Source organism: Cricetulus griseus, chromosome 2, assembly GCF_003668045.3.
Source record: "Cricetulus griseus strain 17A/GY chromosome 2, alternate assembly CriGri-PICRH-1.0, whole genome shotgun sequence".
NCBI lineage: Eukaryota > Metazoa > Chordata > Mammalia > Rodentia > Cricetidae > Cricetulus > Cricetulus griseus.
The window spans coordinates 181,392,647-181,417,402 of NC_048595.1; the positions used below are offsets into that span (position 1 = coordinate 181,392,647).

General features: G+C 40.4%; 1 protein-coding gene across 1 annotated transcript in view; it reads right to left on the bottom strand.

Moving 5' to 3' along the window:
- Ccdc192 (coiled-coil domain containing 192) overlaps positions 1 to 24,115 on the bottom strand; it is a 177,633-nt gene extending 153,518 nt beyond the window's left edge. The window contains exons 1-2 of the mRNA XM_035438725.1: positions 24,092 to 24,115; positions 13,083 to 13,193 (exon numbers count right to left, since the gene is read on the bottom strand). Coding sequence (XP_035294616.1) covers positions 13,083 to 13,193; positions 24,092 to 24,115 — 135 coding nt within the window. The remainder of the gene's footprint in view (positions 1 to 13,082; positions 13,194 to 24,091) is intronic.
- Positions 24,116 to 24,756: the final 641 nt, after the last annotated feature.

The following is a 24,756-nucleotide window of genomic DNA, read 5'->3' on the forward strand; positions in this document are numbered from 1 at the left end:
AAAGATACAAATGAGAAACCATCCCCTGAGACATGGTCACTGACCATGACCTTGTCTCCAGGAAAACCAGCGCTTTTCGAATCATTCACATAAGTAAATAATAGTATTGGCAAAAACTTTCCCAACAATAAAATTTCATATGCCTGTACATGTGTAATGGGGAGTGGTTTTAATGTTTGGTATAGAAAGCTTTTTGATAAGAAAAAGTCAAAATAGCTCAATATTTCAAAGACTCAACAACTAGGCAACAGATATCAATTGTGAATTAAATAACAGATTTCAAACAATAACTAACCATAAAAAATTTATTAACCTGATCTTAGAAATAGGTGGTTAGCTGCAGTTAGCCTTGAATGAATTTTTTTGATTTTTTTTATTAGCCTCAGATATGTTGTGTGTTACTATGCCTAGTAACAATGATGTCATTTGTCTGCTTCACTGAACACAAACTCTGAGAAGATATGCTTTATCCTGGATAAAAAGCTTTGCTAAAAAGCTGCAAAGTACACTCAGATTCTAACTGCCTCTGTGTTTGCTTCTGTTTGTCATTGCCGAATCCTTACCCATCTTGTCTTTGAGTACCCTCATCCAAGGGACCCCCATACCTGGCTGAGGTGGTCCATGGCACCCAAGCCTAGACACCACAAACAAACTGATTGCAGAGTCACTGCAGGACCAAGAGCCCATTGCTAGGACAAAGAGGTCTCCCTAAGTTGGACAAAGCAATTTCATGGAGTGCAAAGCAGCAGGCATTCTCTGCTGACAGGGCTTGTGAACTTGGCTCCCTGCTGCCAGATTGGGAAAAATGTACTGGGCTCTTTGATGCCTCCACCAATCTTTGCTCTAAACTCCCTGTTAGTCAACTTGATGAATTTAAATAAAAGTTATATAATTTCAGAAAAATCCCCTGAGGGAAAGAAATGCAGAGAGCCCCTCTTTGAATGAAGAAGGCAACTGTCCCAGGTGAGCTCTAAAGCTGGGAGCAGCTGTTTCCACTGGGAGTGACTTAAAATTCAACTCACTGTTTCCTCAGAGTCTGTGAGACCCCTAAAGAAAAGAGAACAATTAGGACTGACTAATAAAAGATGGGGAATGAGGTGAGGAAGACTGTATATTTGGTCTTAGGATGACACAGTCGTTTTTTTTGTTGTTGTTGTTTGTTTTTTGTTTTTTTTTTTTTTGTTACCATGAGAAGCCAGGTGTGGCACATGCTTATCAGGAGACAACTGTAATGAAAGGACAGTCAGTGGGGGCTGATTGTTTGTTATTGGATACCAGACATAAACACAGACACAAATAGCAAAGGCACTGAACAATGGAAAGACATCCTAAATTGGATGGCACAGGACACAGACAATACCAATATGGAGCAGACAGACGTCTCAGGACCTGAAGTAAAAGTCCAGTTCTGATCAATATTTCTGCCTTAGCATGACCAGGCAAGGGTTTTCTGTTGTTTACTGGTCTCATGGTCTGTACGTACTCTGGAGAGTTTTCATCATTGGCACCGTGCACTACACTCTGCAGTCAGTTACTGTCACCAAGCTCCCCTGACTCTTCAGGTGTGCACCAAATTAAATGAACACTCCACAGAGGTGCTTATCCTCGAACAGCCTCCCCCACAGATATTGAAGCAAGACTCTGGCTGCCATCTCAAGCTAGATCAGCATGGCCCTGACCTCCTCTTCCCTCACACAATTCTGAAGGGGGCACAATTCATGTCTGAATTGAACATGTTTCCACCAGTTTCAACAGTGCAGTATTAAAGAAGGGCATATCTTAATGGGCCAGGGTTGTGAAAATATGCTTAAGAAGCTAAAGGCAGGCAGTGGGAGCAGAGAATTCTCTGGATGGGAAGGACAAAACAGCCTCTGGGAAACTTAGATGCATAAACACTAGTGGGAAGGAGAGCAGCTTGGGGAAGTGTGGGCAGTTCTTTTAGGATGTGTGGTCTATGCCCAATGAATAGGAACATTTTCATCTCACTGATTCTCCTCCTAACAGAGGGGATGTTTCTTGTTCTGTGATAGGGTAATCTGGAACCCATGTTTATCAGCAATGGAGGGGATTCAATCCCTTCTCCAAGGGTCTGGATTATCATTATTTGGTGTAGCAATAAAACATACTTGAATTTACTTTGCATTTTATATAAAGTGATTTCAATCATCAGTCATGTTCTCAAACAAGACATGTTCTTAAATCATATGCTATGGAGTCACTTTTTTTGTGAGGATCTTTCTTGCTTTCTTGTTTTATAAACCAAGACAACTACTTGGGGCTAGTAAGACCATGGGTCTCAGAAAAGAACCTATTACTGTCCCTTTGCTAGACGAGCATATTTCCTAACCACATTCTAAAACTTATCCTTATACCCAAAGATTATTGCAGTTCTCATCTCTCACCAAAGAAGCTGCTCTTTGCAACGGACAGAAAACCACAACTGGTCAAAATGCAGAGACAACTGAACAGAGGTTGCCCAGTCCCAGTGGCTACATCTTCAACACGACTTTTGCATTTAAGGCTCAAAGAACACCACAGAAGATGGCAAGAAAGATTTTAAGAGCCAGAGGACAAGGAAGTCTGTTATGAGATTGATTCTCCTAGAAGTAACAGAGAAGCAAAACCAATGATACCTAAATGATATGGCAGCCTAGACAAGACCTTAAAAATGGCACCATCAATAGGTACTTAACCTGAAGAGGTAAATCTCATGGGACCTCACCTCTAGACAAAGAACTACAGCCAAGTAAGGACAGATTAAAAAAGAATTAGTCTTCTCCAAGGATGAAGTCATGACTGGTTACCTAACACTTAGTGGTCAGTCCTGAAGTCATATTCATACAACAAGTAACAAAAATGGACTCACCCGGATACACACTGTGTGTGTGTGTGTGTGTGTGTGTGTGTGTGTGTGTGTGTGTGTGTGTGTGTGTAGCAATAATAAAAAAGAGGTCATGAATTTGAGAGTGAGTGAGAAGTGTACATGGAAGAGATTAGGGGAGGAGTCATGGAAAGGGCTAGAGGAACAAAAGGGAAGTTTAATATTTTTAACTTAAAGTAAATTTAAATTTCTTTTAAAAATCTGGGTACTTTTAATATTCTAATTAAATATTGAGGACCATCAGGACCTTTTGTTATATTGGTTTTATCTATTGGTGTTTACTATATTAAGAGTGAAACATTTTTTAAAAAAGCGTTTCCATGAGTTCATTTAAAAATAATAAATTTCATATATGATAACATAATAACATTTTAATTAAAAACAGCTAAGCATGGTGGCTTGTGCCTCTAATCTCATTTTTCAGAGATAGGAGGCTCCCTACAAGTTCAAGACCAACCTAGTCCACATACTTAAGTTCCCAGCCAGCCAAGGCTAGTTCTCACTCAAAAACAAACAAAACAAAACAAAAAATCAGCATCACCACTAACAAAAGACAATGGTGAATGAATGGTATTGTTTTCTATTTTCCAAATCATAATATCTTTTTTTGTAGAAGACAGCCTGGTTTTCAGATACACTTCTATAGTCAAAGTGTTGTGTAGACACAGGACACTTGTTTACTCATAAGATGATGGCAGTATTAAAAGTCAATAACATATTGATAATTCTAGGCAAATAGCTCTAAATTTGAAGATAGTCACATCTAGGCTCCTTGGAAGCTCATTTTGAAAAGCCTACCCGAGACTACTGTTTATCACTGTGCATCCTCTTAAATATCCTCAAATGGCTAGCATTTGTATAATCCCAGATAAAAACACTGATCTGTCCCATGGTTAATAAATGGGATCTTTACACAGAAAAGACATAGTCTGGGGATTGAATATGAGTATAAGGGAAAAATAACCCATTTCCAAGAATGGGTTTATAGCTACCATGTAACTTCAAAGTCTGAAGTTCCTAAGATCTAAGGAAGCCCTGTTGGACAGATGGCTCATAGCATGAGTGGTAATAAGCCTCCATGGAGCCTTCCTTGGAAAACCAAAAATCTTCAGCATGTAAAAATTTACATACGAGATAGACAACTTCCGATCACAGCCATCTGCAACTAGGAGACCAGTCTTGAATACTATTTCTACTTCATCAATCACAAATCATAACTGCTAAGTATTTCTTGTCTCTGCTTTCTTCTCATTATCACCATCTTAGAGTCTTAGCCATTTTAAAACTAGGCTTTTACAAGTATCCATACATTGATCGGTCCTTCTCAGGAGCCTCAGATTTGTCTCTTGAATACAAATCTGAATTTGTGCCTCACAACAGCCCCACACCTTTCCATAGGACCCCATTGCCTGCATGTCAACACCAACTATTATGGTTGAAAGAAAACGTCAGGGTTGCCTGATGCCAAAGCTCATGCTCTTATTTTGGAGGCATGGTATCCATCTGGAAAGATCTGGAAAAGAGGGCTTTCTTGAGGCTTTATGGATCGGAAGGAAGGGTGAGAAAAGATCATAGGAGCAGAGCATAGAACATCTACACAGGGCCAAAGGGAAAGAGTATATTAAAATTTGATTCTGAGGATCATGCTCCCCTTTTCCCTTAGATAGAATAGTTCGTACAGTGAAGAAATTGTAAATGGTATAATTCTTCAGGTCAGAGCACATGTTGCTCTTGCAGAGGACCCAGGTTTGGTTACCAAAAACCACGTGGTGGTTCAGAAACACCTGTAACTCTAGTTTTAGGAGACCTGATGCCCTCTTCTGATTTCTGTGGGGACCAGGCACATATACTACACTTACATAATGCAGGCAAAACACAACACATGAAAAACTAAGAACACACGAAAAGAAGAGAAAATGCTAACAATAGTTTGCAGGGAGTGGTGTAAGACAAACTTTGAGAAACAAATGTGAGGTACGTTAAGGAACAGAGTTGACTTTGACAACAGAGAGGCAGGCACTAAGCTTGGCTTTTGAGCTGAAGAGAAATATGGCGTAAGCTTTGGAAGATTTTATTCCAGCTATAATACTGGTGAGTTAGTAAACAAGGACCATAATGGATAAGTCAGAAGTTCCTTCCTGTTACAGAGGGTGGTTTGAAAAGGGTAATCATGGTGGAAACAGAAGAAAGATGGATCCAAAAAACTATATGGAAGGCATGACTTACAATAATGTAAACCAGTTGTCTTCCAGGTTCAATGTGGCCAACTGATCCCTTCAACTGTCAGGGGAATGCCACTGGAGACCTGAACAAGGTTGGGATCATTAACTTTCTTTCATGCTGGAGAAGGGACTCCATCCCTTCCCAAAGGTTGGTGGACAGTTAACAGTCATTTGCTGGGGGAGGGCTTACAAGGCCTCTTTTAGTTCTAAAACCTGACAACTTTCCTTCTACCAGACGCTAATCTTCTTTCTGGTACGGGGTTGTTGGGTATAAATTGGACAACCTAAGGACAAAAATTCAGATCCTGAGGAGATAGGAGACGTTTTTATTCAGTGACACAGCCACCTATTAGTAACCCTCACTCATTGGATCATCAAGGTTCACTGGATGGAGCTGTTCCTTTGAATCTTTTGTTGGTGTCTTATTTGAGATGAGAAGGTACTTGCTTATGTCTCCTGAGGAAAAGGCCATTCGTAGCACTTGACTGAATGTTAGGGTAGGGAACAGAATTGAGAGAGGAGCCAGCTTTCTCATTTTAGCCATGAGGTATCCAGTGGCACTTGTCACTATGGAACAAGGAACAGGTTTGTTGCAGGAAGCTGATGTATTGGAGAGTTAGCACTTGAGTTGAGTCTGGTAGCCTTGGTGGAGCTGTTTAGCAGGTGTCATGTTTAGGGACAGGAAGAAAATCTGGGACATTCTTAGCAGTGTGTATCCTGGAGCCAGGTCACCAAGGGAAAGTGGAGCAGAGCAGACAAGAGGCCTGCAAGTCCACTGAGGGACTTCCATCAGCAAAATGGCATATAGCTATATAAGACTGTTTGGACAACTGCATGAGGTATTACATGGGACTCCTTGGAAGACTGTAAGTTCACAGGTTCAATAAATATTCCCCCCCAAAAATAAATAAGTGAATAAAATCATGGACCTAAATGTTATGGCTTAGGTATGGTTTGACCCTGACAGATATGTGTGCTGTAAGCTCAGACCCCAGAGTGGGTGCCGAGGAAGGAGACTGTTAAGGAGTGGGGTCTGGTGGTATGGGGCTGAGGTATGGGAGCTACATCTCCTGATGGGATAGGAATAAAACTTCCTCACACTAGTGCTTGGGTTCTGCAGGAGCGGGGAATTCCTGTCAGAATGTTGTCAAAAGCAACCCAGGCATTTGTTTTGAATCTCTCCTGTGTATGCACCACTCACTATCTCTCATAAATTCTTCCCATTGTGATAGGATCCACCACGAGTCTCTTGCCAGGGCTAAAAGATGTTATACCATGCTTCTTATCCTAGGAATCTAGGAACCAAATAAACCTTTTTCCTTGTATAAAGTGACCACCCCTAGGTATTTTATTACAGCAGAAAAAAAAATTAACTTCCTATTTTATTTGCAAACACTTAGAAAAGAGAGTTTGCTTTCATAGAGGAAACATTTTAAAGAAAATACAGGTGAAGCCCATACCAAATGATGCCATGACTCTATGGGGACGAGGCCTTTTGCTTTCCCTTGTATAGGAAAAACACATTAATTAGCACCCAGTCAGCTATTTAAAACTGACCTCAGTTTGATCTTGACATTTACAAGCCAAAGGAAGTCGTCAGTTATGTAACTGGCTAGCAGCTCACTCAGCCAGCCTGCAACAACAACAGAAGCCAGTCTGTCTTGTGCCTGATTCCATTCAAAACAAAAAATCTCTTCAGGGACTTGAATTTTTGCCCATGCATTGTCCAATTTATACCCAACAATCCTGTCAGAGTGAAGGTTAACATCCAACTAGAAAGCAGGGGGGCTAGGATCTCTAATTAAAGAGGAACTCTGCCTCTAAAATCAATCAGGACTTTGATTAGCCCAGACTAACCCAATGAGGCTCCATATAACAAGACTACCTAGTGACAAAGAAACCCATTCCAAACCAAACTAACTGCATGTGCTTCTGTGACATTAAAAGTAGACTTCAAACTAGATCAGAAAACAGAAACTCATTCATAAAACCTGCTGCTTTCATACTGCATGTGGAGCAAGATTTCTGAGCATTTCCAGAATGAATACTTCTACCACGCTGGCCAGCTTATTACAAATAAGCTTGCATCAGGGGATCCACTGTTGTGTCTGAACAGTAAAGATGAACTTGGGCTATTTTATTTGGGAGCAATCCAGCACACATAAAAATATTTTTAGCCACCCAATACACATCTCACTGTCTAAAACTTCACTAAAGATCAATCTTCTTTCTATCCCCCAAAGAAAATATAAATCCAACACTGAGGTGTAAGGCAAGAAAAATAATGGGAAGATACTTAGAGCCTTTGACGTGAAATGCTCAACTATTTTTTCCTTGTTAGAGTCAAACATGACATACTAATCCTTTGGGTTTCTGTTTCTTTCTTGTCCAAGCTAAATAACAACACACATACAAATGCCTGCAGAACCGAGGCTCAATATGAGCCAAGTTGATAAAACCCCCAAGAGAAAGTAAACTGCAGAATCCTCTCTATTTTGCTCCTGTGGTCCATTTCCTTCCACTCACCAGCTGACACTTGAGCTCTGTTTCCCTGTTTATTACACACTCCTGCCAAAGGAGTCCTGAAAGAAATGTCCCATCTGCTTTGCTTTGCTTTGGAGACCTCACATTGAAGACAAAACCTGAGGCTCACCAATAACCTAAGACAGCAAAATGGCTTAAGCTCTCATTGTTCACTTTCTAACACAACAATCATACACACACACACACACACACACACACACAGAGAGAGAGAGAGAGAGAGAGAGAGAGAGAGAGACAGAGACAGAGAGACAGAGAGAGACAGAGACAGAGAGACAGAGAGAGACAAAGAGACAGAGAGAGACAAAGAGACAGAGAGAGACACATAGACCACAGAGATAGAACACAAAGAGTGCAGAGACATACACAGAGTGTGAAGGGAATGCCATCTCCATTTCTCAAGGGCACGAGCCCACTGGCTAATCTCAGTATGTAGGCTTCCCAGGCAGAATTAAGACCCAGCACTGCCCCTGCAGGCTTTCTGTAGTGTGGCTCAGTAAATTACCAGGACCACCGGAAGCTCTGTGTTTTCAGTGCCTATGTGTCAGTGCCTGTGTCCTCCTCCCACATACATGTCTTCTCTGAGTGAGACAATTTGCCACTCTGTTCACAGCTCTGTCTCCACTTTTACCACAGTCATCAGTAAATGTCTATGAAGTGGAGTGTTATGCAGAACAACAACAAACAGAAAGCCTAAAGCAAGTAAACACGCAAAGCTAGCTAACTAAATTAGTCATGATTTAACTTTCACAACATTCAAAGCCATTAGAGCCCACATTGGGATCTTGAAAAAAAAAGTCAAAGGGATTTCACAGAGAGGGGGAATATAGAGGCAGCAGAGGAGACACTGGAGTTTTTGTTTTGTTTTTCTTTACCATCTTGCCTTTTCTTATTTTCAACTTTGTTATTCACTCTAAGAAAACACACACTGTATTTTCTTTCTTTGAAATAAAGATTGAGAGAATCTGTCCCTACCTCTTTGTACCTCTCCGTTGTCACACAAACCCAACAAGCTGGGTATTCTAGAGTTCAGTTCATGTCACTCTCTGCTAGCTTGAGACACAGCTCTCTGTTTTGCTGACATTTCCTCTGAAAACTGGTGTACAGAGTTCACAGGACAATATTTTTTCTGCTTATATTCCCATTGTTTTTTCTATGCTTAAAAGATATCCAGTGGCTAATGTATCTTTGCAGGATAGGTATTATGTCAGGTATATGCACCAAAATAGCAAACAGAAAACTTCACTTGTCTTATTATGTAGCATATCCCAAATGAGTCTCTACTGTGAGCTATCATAGCATGCCCCAAATGCTTCTCCACTGTGAGCTAACATGGCATATCCCAAATGGGTCTCTTCTAGTGCCTCAAGAGCATAAATACCTTCCCAGCACAATTTGATAAATAGGACTCCCAGAGAATAGTCGCTGCTGAATATCACACAGGTAGAACCCAAGGGACAGCATTTAGAGTTCAGGGATTAACCAAGACATCTAGGACAGCTAAAGTTTCTGTCAAGGGGATCAAGATGAGTCAGGGGTAAAAGAGTTCGATCATTAACAAGAGGTGCTGGGAACACTCCATCTCTATATGGAAGAGCATGGAGTTTACCGGGATAAAGTGCTGTGTGCTCCAGTGTGGTCAATGGTTTGGATACAGAGCCTGATCCTACTAAATATCCATTTTCCCTTTCTTAATGAAGGAATCCCAATGCTTGTTGTGGGGACAATGGTTACTTGTATTTCTCATCTCTAGTTCAAACTCAAATGTCAATGATATGTGAGGATTAACAGAAGTCTCCAGAGAAACCATCCCTGCCTTGCATTTGCCTCTTTTCTATTGCTGCCTGACATGTGGACAGACAGTGCAGCTGCAGGGCATCTTGGTTTCTCCGTGTAGCTTTGGAGCCTATCCTGGCACTCGCTCTGGAGACCAGGCTGGCCTCAAACTCACAGCGATCAGCCTGCCTCTGCCTCCCGAGTGTTGGGATTATAGGCTCGAGCCATCAACGCCCGGCGAGAGGAATTCTTCTTATTCAGTGTTGCAGGGTAGAGAAAAACTTCTCTGCCATTGACTTGTGCCTCCATACTCTCAAGAAATGTGAGGCTTATTTTCAGCAAGAGGACCTTAAGTTCTGGAGGACAGCCAGTAGTGTTGGTAATAGCCTGTGATGGCAATATTTTTTGGGGGAAGGACTTCTGATACCCCTTTGGCCAACAATTCAACAGAACTGATGCACATAAGAATTCACAGAAACTGTGGCAACACACATAAGACCTGCACAGGTTTAAGCCAGATGGGGTCCCAGCATTGAGAAGGGAAATGGGATCCCACCACTAACCAAGAAGCTATTTGCAATCAATACCATTTGGGAAAGGGAAAACAGTTTCCTCCAATGGGAAAATAAGTTTTCTTCAATTGAACATCACTGAGTATATCAGCCACACTCCAGGGCAGACCTCTCGCTCAGGAGTAGTTGGCTAACAGAACACTAACTCCGTGGTGCTGTGTGTGTGTGGGGGGGTTGGATAGAGGTTGTTTTGTTTTGACTTTTTTGTCTTATTGATTTTTATTTACTTTGCTTTGATTTTTGTTTTGTTTTTGAGAGAAAGTGAGAAAGAAAAAGAACATAAATTGGGTGGGCGGGGAGGCAAAGAGAATCTGAGAGGAGTTGGGGAGGAAGGGTACATGATCAAATATATTATATGAAAAAGCTTAATAAAAACAATTTTTAAAAGATGCTCAATTAAACATATTTGAGTTTCAATGCCAGATTCATCATTTTCTGACTATATGACATTGGGGAAACAAGGATATTTGCAAGATTTGTTGCCCTCACTGGTAAGTGGGGATTATAATAACAGTGTCTCTATAAATCCATGTCATCAGTTAAAGGAAAAATGATGTCTACCTGGAGCAGAAAGTCTTAAAGCTCATACTGCTTTCTCTCAAATGAAAAATAAAAGCATTTCTCTCTTTTTTTCCAGTTTCTGTCATTCTGCATTTCTTCTACCAAAAAGCCTTGCTTTGTGGAAGCCATAGGAGGCCCCTTGCTGTGTCTTGTCTATGGTTCATCTCTACCAGACGAAACAATAGTTGGAAAAAGTTGAGCTATCAGCTTTGTTTCTTCTGGCCTAACCCTTGTGTGGGATCATGACATTTCTTCCACAGCCAGTATATATGGCACGCTTAACTACTCTACTAACTCTAACTCCCCTTTTACAAGTTACAGTACCCAAAAGTCATCCAAAACTAATTCTGCCATCAACTGCTTATTACTGGATTCAGCTAACTACAGATCATTATCTTCTCAAAGATAAGGTTAGAACAGGAAGCCAAAAAATCTCAGGGTTAACCCCTTTGAGAGACATGTTTATATTTGATTGATCTGTTTCAACAGCAATGGTAGAGGCAGCCAACTGTAATAAAATGCTCAACTTAATTAAAATCGCAATATTGCAAATCCCTGCAATGTGTTTCACACATAGTTCTTTCCTTTCCTCACACTCTTGCCAGCTTCTAGCTAAATTCACTTTGTCATACAAGTCTAGAATGTCAAGAACTATGTCAGGACAGTAAAACTTAATGTTGCCATGCCTCTCACTCGGAGTCATGACAGGACCCATTTCCCCTGTCTACTTGTTCACTGATTCTGTTTTCTGTGAACTATGGAGAACCAGGCTTGTACACCTTTCTTCCCCAAGCAGCTCACTAGCCTCTTACTGTGTCAGAACAAAGAATTTAGATGAAATCGTGCCCCTTTTAATTTCCAGGTAAATACTGAAAGACTACAGCTAATTATTTGGTGTTATGTCAAGGGAATCTTCCAGTTAAGAACTCAAGAGGTTTGTGTCAGATAAAAATACTTCATAAAAAACAATATAAAAACATAAAAACCAAATTTTATGACTAAATCAAATCTCACTTATTTTAATAAAAATATCAGAGCGGAGAGTATTGGGACACACTTTTAATCCTAGGATTCAGGAGACTGAGACAGGAAGATTGCCACGAACTTGAGGTCAGCCTTGGCTATAGAATTTGAGGCCACTTGAACTATATAACAACTTAGAGAGTAGAGGGAGGGAATCGGTCATAAAAGCATTTGACCGTAAAATAAACACACACCATAGTGCAGGGAATTCTCATTTAGGTACTCATTCAAAACTTCTCTGAAATTCTGGTCTTCCTTGGGAAGGAGTTAGAAATAATCTTTCATGTCCACTATTATTTTCTATGGCATTCATGATTTTGCTATTGTTTCAGGACATAGATCTGTAATGGACACATTCCCAAAAGAGCATCACAGTTTTGCTGATTGACAAAAGTCCTGTAAAAACCACAGCATTGATCACATTTAGTCACTACATTATAAGCAGCCACCAAACAATAAGGCTGCTGTTTGCTTCCATTGCATGCCAATTATAGTTCTTCTCAACACACACACACACACACACACACACACACACACACACACACACACACACACACACGCTCCTTTTCCTACAAGTCCCTAAAGACATTCCTGTATGATTCAGATGTATAAGTACCCGTGTTAATCTAAAAGTCTCATGAAATAAAGTTCCTCCAGGTATCCAAGCCTCCAAGACATGAGAAATTAATACAGATTTCTAGCATTCAGGGTCTCCTGTCCTTTTCTTTCCACACATTGTCATTAAAAGTGTGCATTGGTGGCTTTGTGTCATGTGGGGAGACTCAGTTCTGGGAAGATTTGCACTCTAAGTTCATGACAACAAACATTGTACTATATTGCCCCCCCCCAAATGTGGTATTAGTAAGAAATGGTATTGACCCTGGACTGAGAATTTCTGATAGCCACATCCACTACACCTAAAACTCAAGGCCTAGACATACACAGGAAACATCTGCCATGCAATGTTCAATCAGTGTAAGCCAATCATGAATGACCTCCTTTGCTTAATTCTAGAAAACCCAAGAGGGAAGCCATTATCCAAAGACTACTTTTCAGACTTTCCTGAAACGATTCCAGAAAAATCTGTGTGGCTCTGCTAGGTTTTCATTTACCTCTGTGTTTATCTATTTATAATGCAGATACACATTGCTTATTAAGGAAAATCACTTACTTAAGAAAGGCCTGCCAAACTCCCAGAGGGGCTTGAAGTGAATGAACACCAAGTAAAATACAAATTTGAAAAAAAAAAAAAAAAAAAGACTAAAGAGGGCAAAAAAGCTCTCTGCAGATTAAAGGAAGTACTAGAAGTACTATTAGGCTAAAAACAAAGAAGATTGTGTGTGTGTGTGTGTGTGTGTGTGTGTGTGTGTGTGTGTGTGTGTACATGTTTGTGGGTGTTCCTGTGTATGTACTTGTGTTGGGTCAATGGGACAAAGGCTAAAGCATTTAACTTGCTCTCCTGCAGCCCAAGCAGTAGATATTTCCAGTCCCCGTGACAGGTCTTACCTGTTCCAATAGATCGTTAGCCTTTTCTTCTGCTTCCTTCAGGCAAATCTCCAAGTGCTCCAGTTGTTCCAAAGTAAACGCAGCCGTCTGTCCTCTGATTGGTGAGTCTTCCTTCAAAACAAGAATCAAAGTTTTTGTTTTGTTGTTTTTGATGAGAACTTTTTGAACAACATTCTGAACTAAGAACAAGTTTCCTTCATAGACTGTACCAACCTTTTGTTACTACTAACAAAATAGCAGATTATTATAAAAAAAAAAGAAACAACTCGGTATAAACAGAAGGCAAAAAATAAGGAACAGGGAACAACCACAGAAAGTGAGAGCAAAACTGCCCATGTTAGAATTTGGTTCATTTGCAATTTTTGTTCTTCAAGAGGTTAGGATACAAGTTTCCCATCCTGATAGGAAGTGTCACCTACATGCTTTGTGTTAAGCACTCATCTTTCAGGAAGGTCATTTGAACTCAGAGATATGTGTTTGATTTTCACCTGTCTGTTCCAAGAGACTCAAGCATGGACAACAGCAGTTTAGAATGAGCCTAGCAAACAAGACCCAAACCAGCAGACACAAACCTCTCGAAATTGCTATAAAGTTAACTTTCTACAAGCTATCGGATGAGTAGAGAGTTGGTATAGAATTTGTTATAGATTGGACACTGAACCGTGAGAATGTCCTAACCATTCTTTGACTAATGACACTGTTCACAGGTCAATTTGAAAACTTAAACAGAAAGGCTCTGATGGGAGCAAGCAGTCTCACCTTCCTGGGGATGTATCTTTTTCTTGCTTGTGCTCCAGCTGGACAGCTATTTCTGATCAACCTTACCAAGAATAAATTCTGGTCCTATATACTCTAAAGATAGTGGCTTGTTTTTCCCTCTGGTTTATGAGGCAATCAGTTTAACATGTGTGCATTTCCTGGTAGTACTATAGTGCCATCTGGTGGTAAATGAAACCAGTCATTTAAAATAAAACCTTCATTTTGTTTTCTGTATGTAGAATCTTGGGGCTGGGGCATTGGCCTAGTAAAATCAATGAACCACTATAGAATAAAAGGAAAAATGTTTCTAAGATACAACAAATTTGGTTTCTAGATCAAACTCTGTCATTCACAGCTCCCTCCAACATTTGCCTGTAGGGAGTGAGCATCTTAGGCTAGAACAGTGATGGCACAGGCCTTGTGAGCCAGTAGTTCATCCTAAACCAGAGTGATTCAGTCATTTCAAGAGTGGGTTCATGACTGGTCAAAATACAGAGAACGGACTGTGTGGTGTCCAGCCCCAGTGGATACATTATACAAGAAAATCCCCAAACCTAAGTCTCAGTAAACAACATGGAAGAGAGGTAGAAAGAGTGTAAAAGCCAGAGGACTGAGAAAGTGTTTTCTATAAATGACAGGGAAGCGGTTTGGAAATCACAACAACCTGGTTACCTAAACAAAACCTAAGAAAATGATAATACCAATTGACATGCCAGAGTGGATGAGGGATTCTTAAAAGGTTCCGTTCATACAAGAGCTACATGCAATTAATGGCTGCTGTGAGAGGAAGATCAGTCTTCTTCAGGGACAGGACCCCTGAAAGGTTTGCCAATCTCAAGCGATCAGCCCTAAACACATATGAGCAACACCAAGTCATCCCTGAGTGCTGGGATTAAAGGCATGTGCCACCAACGCCCGGCAACATGATATTTTAATGGATTCAAATATCTTCAAGAAAGCAAGCTCAAAACCATGTTCTTAGATATTTATACTTAGAGATAAACACACACTGTAGAGCATTTTAGGTAGAAAGGGAAAATGATCAAGAGGTCTGACGATTAAAGACAACTGTGTGAACCCCTGTTCTAGACTTCTGTGTCCAGGAAGAACTCTTGTCTGAAGTTTGATCTCGTGAGAAAAGTTTTAAAATTTGTGTCAAGATCAGCTAATCCATTTCTCAGTTCCTTTTCTCCAAGCATCCCAAATTTCTCCAACCAAGAAATTCACCCACATGAGTAAGAAAGAAGGTCCACAAAGACAAAACCAAGCAGAACTGACTGCTATTGAAGACTTGATAACAAAGGGCTTTTGTAAAGACAATTTAAGAAACTTGTCATGCATTCCAGAATGTGCCACAGCATCAGCAAACCTTCAAACTCAGTTGATTTCCTGCACCCGCACCCTGGCCTGAGCTGCCCTTCTATATTTCCTAAACATCCCAAGTGCTCCCCTCACTGTCTGACAAGAAAATGCTTATACAAGGCAAGCTCTTCTCAATAAGAAACAACTCCATTAACGAAAGGAAAAAATAAAACTTAAAGTTAGGAATAAGCAAAACATGAAGTTATGAGATTTGACTGGAGGGCCACCCTAGGTTTCAGAAGCCCTGAAAAGGTAAAATTCAGTCAGTCATTGTCCATTTTGTAGGACAGCAAGGCAGAAAAGCAGAGTTGAGACCTAAGACATGTGTTTAAGCCCTTGTAGACACAACAAACCTGTACTACTCATAAAATGGAGCAGTCGCAAAGGCTAATTATCAATTTGTTTCATGACAACAAAAATCTTTGACAAGAATGCAGTAAAAGGGAACACTTACACAGAACTGTTAGGAAGGTGAATCAGCCCAGATACTGCGAGAGTCAGCATAGAGGGTCCTCAAGAACACAAAACTAGAACTATCATATCATCGACTCTTGGGTATATACCCGAAAAGTCCAAGTCAGCAGACCAAGGTGATACCTACACATCCATGTTTATTGCAAAGATGTTCACAACAACCAGCTTTGATGCTCATCAATGAATGAACAAATAAAGAAAATGTGGAATATATACACAGTGGAGCTTTAGTTAGACATAAAGGAGAATGAAATTTTCCTATCAATAGGAAAATGGATGGAATAGAAGATCATTGTGTTATGTCTCTGTTGGGAGCCATGCAGCCTAGTCCAGGATGTCCAACAGGTTTCCATGGGGAAAAGCACACATGTGGAAACAAATTCTCACTTAGCAAGGACCAGTAGTTCATGGGACAGCATAGAAATTTGCAAAATTAGTACAGCTTGAAGGCTCTTTTCTCTCTCATTATATTGATGATTCTTTGGGTGGTTTGTACTTTTACAGTCATACATGCAACAGCTGTAATTTTCCCTGGAAATTCTGTTCCCTTTCAAATATTTTCCTCTATGATTCAACAGGGGGCTACTGTTTCTCAAATCCCTTATCTGAAATCTAACTAAAACTCCCAATCCTGGGAGCTTTTCTGACTTAATAGAAATAGTTAGGTACATATGAGAAAACAACACTTGGAACATTAACCATGTCTCACAGCTCTGGAAAGGAGAGCATGGCATGTATACACAGAATACGGTAAAGGCCTCAGGAATACACATAATGCCAACTGTTGAGAGTAAGTTTCCTGGGCACCAATCACATAGAATCAATGATAAGATACAGTATATTTTGATAATGCAGTGTAAAATACGGGATGGGTAGATCCATCTTTATCATACATACATAGGAGCTTACATTGATGGAAGAAGTATGGTATAGTAAGATAGGAAAAGAGTGCTTTGTCAAAGTCTGCCTTTTGCAGAAAGACTGAGACATGGGACGCTCTTGTAGAAAAGGAGACTATATAAAAATATATCTTGCAGGCATGGAATAACTGTCTGGGTTTGAATATTGTTGTCCTTAAAGCATTGTGCCCATGTCTATTACTTTTTAAATTTGTAAAAGTAGCTGCCAGCTGACATAAGTGCTGTGAGGGCAGGATGAGTCTGGCTTGATACTTAGTTAACCTTGCAAAAATTCTGAACTCTATGCCTAGAATAAGGCTATGCAGGGGGTGGGAAGGGTATTGGGGAAGCATAAAGGGGAATAATGAGGGCTTTCATAATGATCAGATGCATTCTTTAAACTGTGATGTATTACTTCTTTTAATCCATTTTTCCTCTCTTTTTAAATTTAAATTAGAAACAAGTTTGTTTTACATGCCAGTTCCCTCTCCTCCCCTGCCCCCAACTAATACCCTCTCCCATCCCTTTTCTGCTCCCCAGGGAGGGTGAGACCTTCCATGGGAGATATTCAAAGTCTGTCATTTCATTTGGAGCAGGACCTAGGCCCTCCCCTGTGTGTCTAGGCTGAGAGAGTATCCCTCTTTGTGGAATGGGCTCCCAAAGTCCATTCTTGTACTATGGATGAATACTAATCCACTACCAGAGGTCTCATAGACTTCCCAGGCATCCTAACTGACACCCATGATCAGGGGGTCTGGGTCAGTCCTATGCTGGTTTCCCAGCTATCAGTCTGAGATCCATGAGCTCCCCCTTGTTCAGGTCAGCTGTTTCTGTGGGTTTCTCCAGCCTGGGCTCATTATTCCTCCCTCTCTACAACTGGATTCCAGGAGTGGCTGTGATGTATTTCTTAAAGTTAAAAATAGAAGCCAATAATAAAGCTGTTCATGTAACTCTGGTAAGAAAAGACTTTAAGTATAAATAAAGAAGGTCTGAGCTATTAGGGGCCACTTGAGTGTAATCCACTTGGTGGTCAGAAGTTTTCCTCATGCCAATGCCCCTTCCCTTGTTCAGGACCTGCACCTGAGCCCAGGCTGGACCCTGGGGAGTCACACAAGTCATTCTCAAAGTATGGCACATTTTCTCTTGTGTGGAGGAGGGAAGGTAGACTTGAAAGTAAAGGGGACATTAGGGGCCTGAAGCAGAAAGGAAGGGCCAGATGGAGAATAAGAAAGAGTACTAGAGAGGACCAATGTGATCAAAGTACATTATAAACAAGCATGGAAATGACAATAAAAAAAAGGAGATGGCTGCATGGCATCACAATGCAAAAATGTAAGTGATAATATTATGTTTAAATAAGACTGTGATTTCTCATTGGATAAATTCCAATAACTCAATAATTCCTACTTTTAATTTTTAATTTTAGATCTTAATATTTCTATATAAATTTAAAATCAATCTAAACACTTGAAGTTAAGATGATCAAAGTAAAATACTAGTAAAGAATTTTAATCATCAAACATATCCTTTGATTACAGTGAAGTGCCAAACTATTATACGGGTGAGCATGTGTTTATATTGATAGTTTACTAATGGAACAAGCATCCAAAGCATAAGCATAGACTTATTTTTGGTTGTAGAAGTTTCTCACCTGAGTTTACGGCTCTCTCTCTCCCTTTTCTTGATTTCTCTACTACATCCCAGTAGTTTCTCTCTATCCTCTCAATAATTCTTACTGGCTTTATTTCTGTGTCCTCAGATGACTTAACTCATCTGTGTCAGCCATTAAACTTCTTCAAACCTTGAGAGCTGGTTCAAGGTCGCTGAGGGATACAACTTGATGTTGTACTCCTAGTGTGGCTTGTGTGTGCAGAGGTCACATAGGACTTTGCTGAGCCCTTAACTGAAGCCAAATAAATAACTGTTGATTGATCAGAGGCTTGGCAACTCAAAGAAGATGGCTGTACCAGAGCAAGCTGTCCTTCATGCTGAGTGTTGACAATGGCTTCTTTTAACAATACTTTCCATGTGTCCCACTTGTGACACTAACCCCCAGGAAGTTCTGCCTTCCTGGACCAGGGGTGAGATAGGGTAGCAGAGGACAACGTTAGAGGTGAAAGTAGGGCTGTTATAAAGACAAAACTTGAATCAAATAAAGTAGATAAGCACACTTCAACAGTTGACACATTCAATAAATGTTAATAATTTCATTAAGCCAACTTAAAAAGAATAGTTTGGTACTAAAGCCTTCTAGTTGATTAAAAAAATCCATTAAAAGAAAATTCTCTGTGACACAATTTGGTGATCAAACAACAGTGTTGGAAAATTCTGTCAGGTATGGAATTAAGCTAGCTAGTGCAGCTAATACAAGCATGTACATTAATTTACAACAAAGACTGCTGAAAAGAAAGTGGTCATAGATTCTATGTTTATAGGAGAGAATTTTGACAAAGGTCAGTTTTAGAGATAGTATCCCTAATATCTGAGACTTCTACCATGCCAGGTGTCCAGCAAGGCTCCTGCTCAGAGGTACAGCCACATCCTTCCACATTAGAAATTCTTCCAGTGATGTATGTAGTTGCTGTGCTTCCTGTCTGTTAACTCATCTCTTCTTTGATGTTGTCTGTTCTTTTTCTCTCTGCCTGGTAGACACCTATGGGCTTCTATGTCTTCACCTATCTGCCGTCTGCTCAGAGTTCCTACAGATTTGGGTCTGTCCCTGGTGACATCATCTTCCTAACATGCCGCCACGCCATTCCTGAGCCCTGTATGACAGACACTTTTATATCGTTCTTTCAATTCTCATTGGTCATGATCGGAATTCACTCACAGTGGAAACTCCGTCACTGTCTTCAGTGAAACAGTGTTCATCTATGTTGGGGTTGCTTTGTAGCTACCCAATAAGATATTGGAGCAAAACATAACTGAGGCTGCATGAATCATCTATCAACATGAGTTCTAGGGAAGCATCTAGGAGGGCACTGTCCAGGGAGCTTCCTTCTCCTCATCAGGGAGGTCGTGTCCTTTCTCTGACTTGATTGTGTCAATTGGCTTGCCTGTGTCTTAATTTTCATCTTTCAATTAAGAATGTATGTCCTAGCAGTTGTCCATTCGGAAGGAGTCATTGGGGAAAATGAAGCAAAAGAACTGTTTAAAGGTATGGCCACTGCGGAAGTCATCCATGGAGGGTTGGGAGGCACATTCTAGATGTGCAGGCAGCTTTAGCCTATGATCTGTAAAAGGGTAGCTGGGAAGGAAGTGGTGAGCACAGCAGATGAATCCAGACAGAAAGCTGGAGGCAAGGGATGCAGCCTCTGCCCCTATGTGGAGACAGTGGCACAGATAGCCTGACCTCACATTCTTTTCTCTGCTTTCCCGACTGTCTCCCCACCTGGTAAGGAGTCAAATGACTAGAGAAACTGAAGGGTGGGTGCAGAGAAAATGGCTTTCCTGGAAAAGGGTAGGAGAAGGAACCCAAAAGGCGGGCAGGGGTGGAAAAGCCAGATAAAAGGGGAAGTCTCAGCTCAGAAGGACTGAATTCCACTCCTGCTTCTCTGAAGCCAGCCTGGGGGCTGGCCTTTGATAGCAGCCTCAGCTGTCAACAACAAAAGGACAGGAGCAAAGCAAAGACTTTGCCCAGGAAGCCTTAGCTCTTCCCTGTAGAGGAGCCTCTTTTACTCAGAGATTACAATCTTTCTCTCTCCTCTCTCTTCCCACCCCATTCTGGGAACAGCATCTTTCATCTTTAACAAAATTACAGTATGATATACGGGAACTGCTGCATGTTGGTATGCGTTCTTGCAGGGGTGGGGTGAAAATTTGCAACCCTAGGAGAACTCACCCTAATGATTTTGAGCTAAACACTCTCACTGCTTTATGAAACATACATGTGGCACCCCTGCCCCCATTTATCTGATGGGTGTAACTTTGGTAGGTAGCTTTCCCAGAATTATGGCTCCTCAGGCTTCTGGACTAGTTCTGAGTGGATCTGTCCCATCCAGCAAGCAGTCTATCTGATAGAGAATGCAGATTACTTGGTTTCTCATAAACCAAACCAAACCAATTTCTAAAGTTAGTCTTTCATTCTGTGTCAAATTTGACTGTGTTTCTGGTCTACAGCATCACCAACAGATGAGAGTGGTGTAACAAGGAAACTGTGGGCTCAGGTTTTAAAATAAGATTGTTGTCATGGAAGTAGATGGATGCCATTTGAGAGTTTGATAAGTAACTTTTAAACAATGACAGTCTTAGAGTTTCTAATACTGTGATAAAACACCATGACTGAACAAGCAAGTTGGGGAGGAAGGGGTTTATTTGGCTTACACTTCAGCATTGCTATTTATCACTGAAGGAAGTCAGGACAGGATCTCAAGCAGGGCAGGATCTCAGGCAGGAGCTGATGCAGAGGCCATGGAGGGGTGTTGCTTCTTGGCTTGCTTCTCATAGCTTGCTCAGCCTGCTTTCTTATAGAAGCCAGGATCATCAGCCCAAGGATGGCACCCATCCATCATGGGCTGGGCCCTCCTCCATTGACCACTAATTGAGAAAATGCCTTACAGCTGGATCTCATGGACACATTTCCTCTGCTGAGGCTCCTTCCTCTCTGATGACTCTAGCTTGTACCAAGTTGACACACAAAATCAACCAGTACAGTAGTGGCCTACATCAAATTCTTGACATGCTCATTCTTATTTCAATTCTGTTAAAAACCAAATTCAGTTTAAAGATAGCGATTGAGTGATTGGAATTTGTCAGGAGTTAGGCTAAGCATGGGAAATTACCAAGTCAGGCATGGTTGATGCTCACACCAGAGCTGTTATTTTACAAGTTCTGTCAATAATAACTTAATAATAACTTTTATATTGATTTATAATATATCATTCTGTACTTTGGGGTATTTTTTTCCTCTTTGATAAAGAGTTGGCTTCCCCAGGGAAGAGCACACCAATTATATAATACCAAATTGCCCACTTGAAAACATACATACAAGTAACATATTATGGACTGAGCAGGGGTTATGTTTAGGAATATACATGTATACACACACACACACAATATATATATATATATATATATATATATATATATATATATATTATATAATAATGAAAGAAGAGACCGTGAATTTCAGGTGATCAGAAAGGGTAATATGGGAGATTTTGGAGGGAAGAAAGAGAAGGAAGAAATACAATTATAATCTCAAAAGTTCAAAAAAACTTTTAAAGAGTTATAAAAAAATTAAATAAGTAAGAGGCCACTCCAGCCTGCCCTAGGATGTCCCAGTTTGAACTCAAATAACATTGACCTCGAACAAAAGCTGGAGAGATCATGAAAAGTACACACCTTCCATGCTTTCTATTACTATGCACAGGGCTTGGCTGCAAGGACACCTGGGCTCACACTGTGTTATGTCAAGGTCTTTTCTGTGGTCTAACACTGCACTCTGATGTTTTGATTTATGAACCTCACAAACTTGTCTAAGTGTTTGATGAATCTCAAGATGCCCACACTTGAATCACATGTTTGTACAGTTTTACAAATAACTTTAGGATTAGTTTCATCCATGATGTTAGAACTAATTATATACATCCTTTGTTTAGAAGGAATATTATATATCATATACTTTTAATTTTATATAAAATAAAACACAATTCTGGACAAACATCAATATTTTCTTGGTAATATAATTATAAATTACGCAGGTGAGTAGACAAACAATCTTTTCTTCTGCAGGAAATGGCCCAAACTCAAAAGAAGAAAATAATTTTCCCCTTCTGTTCAGTAAACAGCACACATTCCAAACCAAGCTTGGTCTTAAAACTACAACTTCCCAGTCATCTATGTCAACCCGTCTTGTTGACTGAAGACTTTTCTAGTGAGACTATGTTTTCTTCACAATGAGAAGGGGAAATAAAACAAAACAAGGCATTCTTGCTACCAAAAACTACTTTTATTTCTTTAACACATAAAGGACACAGACAATCAGGGCCGTTAAATGAGTGTTGAGTTTCACCTTTAGAGACAGGGTTTCTCTGTGTACCCTGGCTATTCTGGAACACACTTTGTAGAGGCTGGCCTCGAGCTCATAAAGATCCTCCTGCCTCTGCCTCCTGAGTGCTGGGAATAAAAGTGTGTGCAACCACACCCTGCTCTAGAGTTTCAGCTTCATATAATGAGAAATTTCAGGAACTTTCCATCCTGATGAACAAGTCAATTAAAAAAAATCTCAATGTTAAATCTGTATGTATTTTAGTATAATTCAAGATGAAAATGAAAACAGTCCTACAGCATCAGCCCATAAAACATACATCATGGGAAGTCTATTTTAAAATAAATTAAACTCTCCTACACCTACTTCAAAAGACTGTTGTGAGAATCAAGTAGAAAAAGAAGAAGATACAACACCAAAAAACTATAAAGGAGTAAAAGAAAAAATGAATACTCATCTTTCTGGGGGGGAGGGGGATTTTAATTTCTCTAATTAAAATTATACAAACCACATCATTTGCTTTGAATGGTTAAGATATTTGGGGACAGAATCTTTTTTCACACATCACACAAAAGTTTATATTTTGAGTATTTGGGAATATTGACCAGCTATTTGAGGAAATAGACATGCCTATATGTCAGTCATCAGGTCACTGTGTTGGTGAGGTGATACCACTGTTTGCCCAAGATGGCTGTAATTTTCCAGTTAGTTTTGCTGTATAAATTATCACTATATTCTGTACACTGACAGTGTTCAGAGTGGTGACAAATGTTTTTTTTTTCTGCCAATGATGCTCAGATTATAAATATATAAACATTTAAAAATGTTCAGAAAAGTGGACTGCACTGATAAGAACATCCATATTCCAACAATGCTGTTTCTCAAACCTAGCAAGGAAATCCTTAGTTGAACTTGGTGAATAATGAGAAAGTTTTCCCTCTGAGTCTGACATCTCTGCACAGACTCTCTTTCTCTCTCTCTTTTTAAAAACCAAGATCAGAAGGAGAAATGGGTTATGCACCCTTTTGTATCAGATAAAAGCTCAGCAACAATTTCCATAGTGCATTCCAGGCTGATAAGGCAGGCAGAGGACAGGCACAAAAGCTCCTCTTTTTTTTCTGTAAATTTCCACTTCTTTTAAAGTCTCCCAGTCAACTACTTCTAAGAAGCAGGCAGAACACTAACAGGCAGTACAGCTCACACAACTGTAGCTTCTCAATGAGGCTCAGTTTCGTCACTTGAGAGACAAGGCTATAGCACCCATTCCCCTTTGCTCAGTGCAGCCATCTGCCATGCTGCTGGGCTACTTTTCATATCTCCATGTACTTGGAAATTTCTCATCTCACTAGTTCCAGGTCTCTAAAGGAGAGGTTAAGAACTCTCAAGTCTCCTTTGCAGCAAGGAGTAGAGGGGTAATTTTGGACTCCACATTGTCAGACACATCATCTTTAGACTCCAGTGAGGATGGGAATGGTGAGAAAAGATACCAAGTAGACTAGAATCTGGCCAGGTAGGCACAGCCATACTGTACCCAGAGGCTGCAGGGGCATCGGTATTGGGGGTTTATTCTATACTCAGGCAAAGTGACAAGCAATGCCAGGTCTCTGCCTAGTGGCAGCAGTCACTGGATTGTCAGCAGACTGCAGAGTAATGGACACAATATCTGTCTAGATTCCCTGACTCTCCCAACGAACCTTCAATAACCCATCTCCTCTTGGTTATACAAGAAAGATATTGATATCCTGTTGATATGAAAGTTAAATGTGACTAATGGGAGGGTCCCTTATTTGTGTGAATTTAAGTGAGTAATTGATTGTTTTGAACTCCCTTTTCCTCATCTATGAAAACAGAGGAAATAACTCCAGGCAGGGACCTCCATGATGGCCCACATTGGAAAGCAAGATGGAAAGCATTAAGAATGAAAGCTCAAAAGCTTGTGTTTCTATGGTGTAGCTTCTGTGAGCTCACAGCTCCAGGAGAGGCTGGGGGATGCTTATAAGGGCAACAAGATGAGCAGAAAGTGGTGATCTTGGCACTATGGACCTATGTGATCTAACTCTCTCTGATCAGTAAAGGCAAATCACGATGTAAGGGCAAATATCCAGAACTGTAGCAGGGGAAGACACAGTCTGTCTCTTTTCCCGTCAACTGACAGAGCCTCACCCCATCTTCCTCCCCCCATTTTTTGCCT